The 10000-nt window shown below is 46.6% G+C and overlaps 1 protein-coding gene across 3 annotated transcripts in view; it reads right to left on the bottom strand.

Moving 5' to 3' along the window:
* LOC110536538 overlaps window positions 1-10000 on the bottom strand; it is a 101049-nt gene that overhangs the window by 3148 nt on the left and 87901 nt on the right. For all 3 annotated transcript variants that reach the window (XM_036934740.1, XM_036934743.1, XM_036934742.1), the window contains 4 exons: window positions 5103-5192; window positions 2522-2639; window positions 1974-2107; window positions 1006-1211 (listed from right to left, as the gene is read on the bottom strand). In XM_036934740.1, coding sequence (XP_036790635.1) covers window positions 1006-1211; window positions 1974-2107; window positions 2522-2639; window positions 5103-5192 — 548 coding nt within the window. The remainder of the gene's footprint in view (window positions 1-1005; window positions 1212-1973; window positions 2108-2521; window positions 2640-5102; window positions 5193-10000) is intronic.

Below are 10000 nucleotides of genomic sequence, written 5' to 3'. Positions count from 1 at the left end.
ACCAAAAAATATTGTATTTTCAGCTGTTTGAAGCTGGTGTAGAAAATGCAACAACAAAACTTAGGCGCGGGAAGCATAGAAATAGTCGCAGATCTTCCGCTTCTTAGACTTGCTTTCAATGAGAATTACAGAGCTATAATTCACATTTCTATGTGAATTTGGTCGAGTTGACAAAACAGTTACATATTGCAGCAGTATATTTAGTGATTGGGCAAGCTAAGGATGTTGATATAAGTCATGATATTAGGATTTATTTATTTGTACATTTCATTTGAAATGATTCTACTGTCAAAATTGCAAAGTGCAAATAAGAAAAGTCAGTGTCTCCCAAAACAGAGTTTTGTACCAGAGTATGTAACAACGTAAATGAAGGATGGGTTTGTTTCAATCCTGCCCACAGCTGACAGACAATAATCATCCATTTGGAGTTCAGCTGGACGCGACCTGAAAGAATCTGGTAAATTTGGGTTGGATTTGGATATCGTTATCGGGGCTAGATAGGGACCATTCAGGGGACCATTCAGTAAATCACACATTGTATGAGGGACAATATGTTAAAATTCCAAAACCTGCAAATTTCAATGACTTAAAAACCTCAAACTTACTAGAAGTTGTAGCAATTCATATACAAATATCGAAAGCATTTAATGAGAAAAATAAAAGGTGTGCAACATAAGAATATCGTCTCACTGACGTTATGTAATTTATTGACGGTCCCTAACTAGCCCCGGAGGTTGTCTATCCAAAGTCAAAGTCAGGTGATGATGTCTCCTTCCGTTCTAGTGTAGTGGTGATGATGTCTCCTTCTGTTCTAGTGTAGTGGTGATGATGTCTCCTTCTGTTCTAGTGTAGTGATGATGTCTCCTTCTGTTCTAGTGTAGTGGTGATGATGTCTCCTTCTGTTCTAGTGTAGTGATGATGCCCCTTCCTTACCTATATTCTAGTGTAGTGATGATGCCCCCTCCTTACCTATATTCTAGTGTAGGGATGATGCCCCCTCCTTACCTATATTCTAGTGTAGTGATGAGGCCCCCTCCACTCTTGTGCTTGCCCCTCATCATCATGTTGTTCATCTTCATCTCAGTGATGGAGGGCAGCAGAAGGGGCACGGCCACACAGAACAGGGCCAGCTGGGGGGGTAGCGGGGCCCCCGAGCCCCACTTCCTCTTCTGTCCTTGGAGGAACTTGAGTCGGCCCTGGATCTGCATGGTCTGTCAGAGGGAGACGAGGTCAGAGGTTACAGGAGTGGAGTGTTTTAGCGCACACTAAAGAACGTGGTCATGTCAAGAAGTTATTTTTTTGCTAGATGCCATTTAGAAGCTTATACTTTGTAGCGAAATAATAATTTAAAAAAAAATAATTATGGCATACAACTTGTCGATCTCAGCACTTTTAATTAATGAGGAAAAATAACGTATTTGATTGAGACAAAGCCAAGTTTTCATTCAGTCACAACAGCCTAGAGAATAAACAGCACGACCATAGTTGTGACACCGGGAAACTGAATTCTGTACAGTCATTTTTTTTTTTTTATCTCTCTCTCCTCCCACATCCTATTTGAAATAACTTGCAGACTAAACACTTCATGACCCTGTCACGAAGCATTATGACCATCCTGTGTCACTTTACTTGGATTAAGAAAATGCACTTATTGACACGGTTTGACAGGAGGAACTCTGTTGACCTTTCCAACTTCAAGCCGCATCAATTTCCACTGTTATATCCAAACCGCCAAACGGAACCGTCAGACCTATGGGAGGTGGACCAACGGCTCTAAATGGCAAATACATCTGTGTCCAAGCACCAAATCCCTTGGCCTGTTACGTGCGGGATAGGGGCACATTCTATTTATACCTACACTCAAGCTACAATTTCAGCAAATATTTTTCATCTGGGGAAGTTAATCCCAGTCAGCTCTCGTTAGAAGCATCGTGGCTGGCTGGTGGTCTCTGGGCAGGGTTCATCTGACTCACCAGGAAGCCAGAGGTGCTGTCCAGCAGGCAGCGCACGCGAGACATGAAACAACGGTTGAGAAAGGAGGAGAACTCAGGAGCGACTCCCCCCGTCTCCTGAGAATGAAACAGGCTGCTCACCACCAAGTCTTCATCTGTAATAGTAAAATATAAATATTCACTAGAATATGCAGATTTCCAGTTTTGTACAGTAGACAAGACCTAACAAAAATACGCACAAGTGAACATTGCAGAGTAAATTGTGTTCTCTCTCTCACACACACACACACACCATCTCTGGCGTGGAGAGGGCATCATCGTTTTAGTGGGGACTTTCCACTCATACTTTGGCCATTAATCACAGAGTCTGCTTGGTTGTTGTGAATAGAGAAATAACATTTGATAACGGTGACTCTTTCTTTTTTTTTCTTTCTTCGAAACGAATAAACAGTTGCAGTCTAGTCTGTTTAATGAATCAGTACTCGTTGCTCGCTCACTCCCTCTGTTACTAGGCAGAGGGCCTCCCTCTACTAAACCCCCCGTACTGTTGCTGGTACTTATATACACACCAGTTCCTGAGACTAAGTGGTGCTGGCTGGGGTTCATGGCCCAGTGGAGCTGTCTTCTGAACTCTTGCCGGTCGTCCACATGGACATAATCAAAGACGTTTTGGTGCATCACATCCGTCTGCATGAGGGGAGAGAGAGAGAGAGAGACAGAGACAATAAGGCAACGAGGCCCCTCCCCCAGAACCTATAACCTATAACCCCACGAGCTCATTACCAGATCGCACTCTGCTTGAAGTATTGATGGGATTCAGGGTCGTGGCCTATTGTGTTGGCAAACAGCGGTGCCCTCGCCACTTAATCTCTGCCGCGGGTTCACTGGGTCGGCCCGACGGTCTCACACGCAGACCCAAAAAGATCTGTAATGGGTCTGGTTAACAGGCTGCTAATGGTGTGATTTTGTATGAGTTTCAAAGCTGGATCAAATCTTGTTTAGGTCATTTTGTATCTGGAATAACTTTGAAAGAAATACATTTCACTTTTTTTTTTTTTTTTTTTAAGAATGTGACTGTCTGAAGTGTAACATATTGCAGTGAATGACTTCACACAACTTGAGTTAAATTGGGTATTCAGAGCGATATCCTCAAACAGCTCTTAAAAAAACCAGAAGTGACATATTTCCTGAAAGATTCAGTAAAGAGCAGCTGGTTGTTGTTGCCCATGTGTTTTTTATTTGTGTTGCTGCTGAATTCCTCAAGGCCACAGAACGGACCCCACTGATTCCCCTACAGTGGCTCTTGGCTCTCCAATGTCACCGAATCACGGGGAGGAGGGGGAGGAGGGGGGGGCCAAAGAGTGCAAGACTTGTTTGTTCCAACATTGCGTGACACCAGCTCCCTAAAAGCAGAGCAGCACAGCCCTCCTGAAAACAAGGCCCTTTTTACAACCCAGCCCAAATGTGTAATGCCTCTCTCTCTTAACCAGCAATAGCTGTGCTTTCTGTCAGGGAAATTACAGATTCCAACTGAAATATTCAACCTTCCCCCCCCCCCCCCATAACTTCCACATTGGAGACACGCAAGGTTTTCTTTTTTTTAACAAGATTTTTGCACATGGCAAGAGCCAACACAGCTCCCAGCGGCAGACAGATGAGATGTCTATTGTGTGAGGTTCTCTCTAAAACAGAATAGTGATGTTTTCCCTGGATCCTCGAGTTTTCCTTTTCAAAATGCGTAATTACAAACGGAACAAATAGGATCAAAGCAACAACACTGTCTCTGCACCGTTTCAGCGGGTTTTCTCGCCCGGTGTCGTCCCTAGAAACGCTCCTACATTTTGTCTCCCGTGTTGCATATTAGTAGTGTCTGTTTGTCTGTCTTCACTATGGCTTCTTAATTATGATGAGAAAAGATTAACAATGTGTTCGACTCCACCTCATAAAAAATGGAGTGATAGCCTTCCTTCTTCAAGATCCCTTTTACCCTGTACAAATCTCCCACTTTACCACCACCAAAGCACCCCCAGACCATCACCCCCGGACCATCACCCCCGGACCATCACCCCCGGACCATCACCCCCAGACCATCACCCCCAGACCATCACCCCCAGACCATCACCCCCAGACCATCACCCCCAGACCATCACCCCCGGACCATCACCCCTAGACCATCACCTCCAGACCATCACATTGTTTCATCAGACACTTTTTCACACCCAACTGCATCAGACAAACAGATAACAGTTGTAAGCTGCGATTTGAAGAGTCAACTTTGTGTGTCTGTGTGTACATATGAGTTGAAGTTTGTTTTGAGCCGACTACACGTCATAAAAATTACGAATCGAATGGTTCAGGTGAACAATGATTCACACTGCGTGATCTATCGTGTGAGTGTGTGTTCATACTCCCTTCTTACCCGGAAGGAGCCCCCAACCCTGTGACCTGGTGTGAAGAGACAGTGGCCTTTGACTGACACCTCCACACGTTGCATTTTTATCTCACCTTTATTTAACTAGGCAAGTCAGTTAAGAACAAATTCCTATTTACAATGACGGGCCTTACACCGGCCAAACCTGGGCCAATTGTGCGCCACCCTATGGCACTCCCAATCACAGCCGGGTTGTGATACAGCCTGGATGCGAACCAAGGTGTCTGTGGTGACGCCTCTAGCACTAGAGATGCAGTGCCTTAGACTGTTGCACCACTCGGGAGCAACGCGGAAGGTCTCGGGGTCACTAGGTCTCCGACTGACACCTCCAGATTGTCACCAGGTGTGACTGTATATTAATCTGTGTGTCTGATTGCCCTGGCCATTGGGACAGCAGTCTCTACCACGCTGACACTGGGTGTAGTGACCCCTGTCTCAACTCACCACTGTCTATGGGGGGGGGGGGGGGGCTCTCTCAATGTGCAGAGTACACACACACACACAGTCCCTCCACTTTACATGGCATAATAACCTGTCTGTTACCCTTAGTCACTGCTCGACAACTGTTGTAAATGTCAGCAGAAATACCTTTAAATTAAGACCAGTTATCTAATCTGTATACCCTGGAGTACCATACTTGTCAAAATAAAAATAAACATTAAATTAATAATAATAATAATAATAATAATAATAATAATAATAATAATAACGAGACATACCTGATGGAAGCCCAAATAGTCAACGATGTTTGAGGAGGAAAAGAAAACCATTCCATCGCTGCTCACCACCAACGCAAAGCCAGTAAGGGACTAGAAGGGGGGGGAATAGAGGAGACCAACATCAGTTTGTATTAATCACGATACTAATAAGAGGCTCTTGGAGCTTGGTTTATCTTGTTTGGCTTAATGGCAATTTAATATCACAGATATGAGGGTGAATATTTCCTCATATTATATGTGTCTTCCAAGGAACAGGATGTCCACAGGATGTCCACAACTGAGGTAGGAGGGAGGGAGAGAGAGAGAGAGAGAGAGAGAGAGAGAGAGAGAGAGAAGGAGAGAGGAGAGAGGGGAGAGAGAGGAGAGGGGGGAGAAAGAGGAGAGAGCGAGAAAGAGAGAGGAGAGAGAGAGAGGAGAGAGAGAGAGAGAGAGAGAGAGAGAGAGAGAGAGAAAGGAGAGAGAAAGAGAGAGGAGAGAGAAGGAGAGAGAGAGAGAGAGAGAGAGAGAGAGAGAGAGAGAGGAGAGAGAAGGAGAGAGAGGAGAAAGAGAAAGAGGTAAGGAAGGTTTAGCAGAGGAAAAGGTTCCCCAAACTGTAATTGATGAACTTCCAGTGTTTGTACTTGGTGATCCCCGGCGATCGCGTGACTGGTGCTGTGCTCCTGCCAGACCCTGTCACCTCCAGTTTACTGTGAGCAACACCAGGTCAGCTCTGGCTGCTACACTGCTCTACTCCTGTCTAGTACTAGGACTGCTCTACTCCTGTCTAGTACTGGGACTGCTCTACTCCTGTCTAGTACTGGGACTGCTCTACTCCTGTCTAGTACTGGGACTGTTCTACTCCTGTCTAGTACTGGGACTGCTCTACTCCTGTCTAGTACTGGGACTGTTCTACTCCTGTCTAGTACTGGGACTGCTCTACTCCTGTCTAGTACTGGGACTGTTCTACTCCTGGCTAGTACTGGGACTGCTCTACTCCTGTCTAGTACTGGGACTGCTCTACTCCTGTCTAGTACTGGGACTGCTCTACTCCTGTCTAGTACTGGGACTGCTCTACTCCTGTCTAGTACTGGGACTGTTCTACTACTGGCTAGTACTGGGACTGCTTTACTCCTGGCTAGTACTGGGACTGCTCTACTCCTGTCTACCACTGGGACTGCTCTACTCCTGGCTAGTACTGGGACTGCTCTACTCCTGGCTAGTACTGGGACTGCTCTACTCCTGCCTTGTACTGGGACTGCTCTACTCCTGGCTAGTACTGGGACTGCTCTACTCCTGTCTAGCACTGGGACTGCTCTACTCCTGGCTAGTACTGGGACTGCTCTACTCCTGGCTAGTACTGGGACTGCTCTACTCCTGCCTTGTACTGGGACTGCTCTACTCCTGGCTAGTACTGGGACTGCTCTACTCCTGCCTTGTACTGGGACTGCTCTACTCCTGGCTAGCACTGGGACTGCTCTACTCCTGTCTAGTACTGGGACTGCTCTACTCCTGGCTAGTACTGGGACTGCTCTACTCCTGCCTTGTACTGGGACTGCTCTACTCCTGCCTTGTACTGGGACTGCTCTACTCCTGCCTTGTACTGGGACTGCTCTACTCCTGGCTAGCACTGGGACTGCTCTACTCCTGTCTAGTACTGGGACTGCTCTACTCCTGGCTAGTACTGGGACTGCTCTACTCCTGTCTAGTACTGGGACTGTTCTACTCCTGTCTAGTACTGGGACTGCTCTACTCCTGGCTAGTACTGGGACTGCTCTACTCCTGGCTAGTACTGGGACTGCTCTACTCCTGGCTAGTACTGGGACTGCTCTACTCCTGGCTAGTACTGGGACTGCTCTACTCCTGGCTAGTACTGGGACTGCTCTACTCCTGGCTACCACTGGGACTGTTCTACTCCTGGCTAGTACTGGGACTGCTCTACTCCTGGCTAGTACTGGGACTGCTCTACTCCTGTCTAGTACTGGGACTGCTCTACTCCTGCCTTGTACTGGGACTGCTCTACTCCTGGCTACCACTGGGACTGCTCTACTCCTGGCTAGTACTGGGACTGCTCTACTCCTGGCTAGTACTGGGACTGCTCTACTCCTGGCTAGTACTGGGACTGCTCTACTCCTGGCTAGTACTGGGACTGCTCTACTCCTGGCTACCACTGGGACTGCTCTACTCCTGGCTAGTACTGGGACTGTTCTACTCCTGGCTAGTACTGGGACTGCTCTACTCCTGGCTAGTACTGGGACTGTTCTACTCCTGTCTAGTACTGGGACTGCTCTACTCCTGGCTACCACTGGGACTGCTCTACTCCTGTCTAGTACTGGTACTGCTCTACTCCTGTCTAGTACTGGGACTGCTCTACTCCTGGCTAGAACTGGGACTGCTCTACTCCTGGCTAGTACTGGGACTGCTCTACTCCTGGCTAGTACTGGGACTGCTCTACTCCTGGCTAGTACTGGGACTGCTCTACTCCTGCCTTGTACTTGGACTGCTCTACTCCTGGCTAGTACTGGGACAGCTCCAATTGCTGTTTGGGTGTGTGTTGATCTAGGTTTCAATGGTTGTGTGTGTGTGTGGGTGCGTGCGTGCGTGCGTGCGTGTGTGCGTGCGTGTGTGTGGTGTGTGTGTGTGTGTGTGCTCATGTACTGTATATAGTCCATGATGGATAAAGGGTGGTCTGAACTGGTCTGGTGTGGTAGCTGGTAGCTGTCAGTTGCCTGAGCTGTCCCGTGTAGATAGGTTAGTAGAGCATGGAGTTTGCAACGCCAGGGTTGTGGGTTCGATTCCCGAGAGGGACCAGTATTAAAATGTATATCCTCAATACTGCAAGTTGCTCTGGATAAGAGAGTCTGTTAAATGTCAATGTTTTGTTGTCCCTCGGTGGCCACCCAAGTACAAGCCCTTTTGCTCCCTGCTCTCTCCTACACTGCCAATCATTCCTCTCATACAGAGAGAGGTACAACACAACATAGACAGCCACTGGGCTTCTGTTTTAATACAACATAGACAGCCAATGGGCTTCTGTTTTAATACAACATAGACAGCCAATGGGCTTCTGTTTTAATACAACATAGACAGCCAATGGGCTTCTGTTTTAATACAACATAGACAGCCAATGGGCTTCTGTTTTAATACAACATAGACAGCCAATGGGCTTCTGTTTTAATACAACATAGACAGCCAATGGGCTTCTGTTTTAATACAACATAGACAGCCAATGGGCTTCTGTTTTAACACAACATAGACAGCCAATGGGCTTCTGTTTTAATACAACATAGACAGCCAATGGGCTTCTGTTTTAACACAACATAGACAGCCAATGGGCTTCTGTTTTAATACAACATAGACAGCCAATGGGCTTCTGTTTTAACACAACATAGACAGCCAATGGGCTTCTGTTTTAATACAACATAGACAGCCACTGGGCTTCTGTTTTAACACAACATAGACAGCCAATGGGCTTCTGTTTTAACACAACATAGACAGCCAATGGGCTTCTGTTTTAATACAACATAGACAGCCAATGGGCTTCTGTTTTAACACAACATAGACAGCCACTGGGACTTCTGTTTCTCAGGCTCCATCCCTTTCCTCAACCTCAAACCAACATAGCACGCCTCAGACTTCAACAGGCTTCTGTTCTTTGTCAACTTCTTTCATCACCATTACCGTGCCTTCACCTCCCTAGTACTCCTTGCCTCGTGCCTTCACCTCCCTAGTACTCCTTGCCTCGTGCCTTCACCTCCCTAGTACTCCTTGCCTCGTGCCTTCACCTCCCTAGTACTCCTTGTCTGTGAGTGACGGGCATATTTAACCGTTTTATTGAAAAGCAAACTCCAGGGCTGTGTGGTGCATTCTCAAAACGGTCGTCCCATTATATTAGTGAACGAGTTGTGATGCCTTGCAGGAGAGCTACGCGTCGACGACCTCATTTAGAAGGAAACGTCTGGATGACGACATGTGACTCCAACAACAGTACAGGAAAGGTTCATGCAACGAGGCCGCAGCCCCACCCAAAAATACTACTCTGAAATGATCTATTTTCCACCATGAATGCTTAATGAAAGGTCTAATTCCACGGAGCAACATTTGTATTTGTGTATTTTGTGTGTAGATAAAGACGTTAAAACCACAATAAACAAAACAACAAAAACATTCAAAATGTTACCAACATTTTATTTTATTTTATTAAAAAACGTTTTTTTTTTCAATTGAATTGACTGCTGATCCTCCACAGGAAAACGAGAACAAAGAACCTGCTCACAGATTCCAGGGAGACACTGAGGAGATCCACCGTGGTAAATCTAAGGTGATGGAAGATATCTCTCACTGCTCTGTGACAGATCCTTACAGGGTGAGATCACTTCACTGGCATGCCATTTAATCTACGCTCACTGCTAATGTACTAATGCAGGTACTGCCTGCAGACGTGTGTGTGTGTGTATGTGTGTAGTGGTGTGTGTGTGTGTGTAGTGGTGTGTGTAGTGGTGTGTGTGTAGTGGTGTGTGTAGTGGTGTGTGTGCGCGTGTGTGTGTGTGTGTGTGTGTGTGTGTGTGTGTGTGTGTGTGTGTGTGTGTGTGTGTGTGTGTGTGTGTGTGTGTGTAGTGGTGTGAGTGTGTGTGTGTGTGTAGTGGTGTGTGTGTGTAGTGGTGTGTGTGTGTGTGTGTAGTGGTGTGGTGTGGATGAAGACAGTGCTTGACAGGTTTAAACGGCACACTCCTGGAACTGTGAGACTGCTGATTTGGCCCAGTAAATGCACTTCCACTCCCCCAGCGACCAGCGATGCTGTCACCAAGCACTGCTCAGCAAAAAACAGCAGGCCTGTGCGTGACAAGCTACTCTATGAATATCTATTACTGTTCTGTAATGCATAGTGGATATAGGACATGGTGTGCATGTATTAGTAAATA

This window comes from Oncorhynchus mykiss, chromosome 11 (genome assembly GCF_013265735.2).
Source record: "Oncorhynchus mykiss isolate Arlee chromosome 11, USDA_OmykA_1.1, whole genome shotgun sequence".
NCBI lineage: Eukaryota > Metazoa > Chordata > Actinopteri > Salmoniformes > Salmonidae > Oncorhynchus > Oncorhynchus mykiss.
This window is presented reverse-complemented; position numbering and strand designations above follow the sequence as displayed.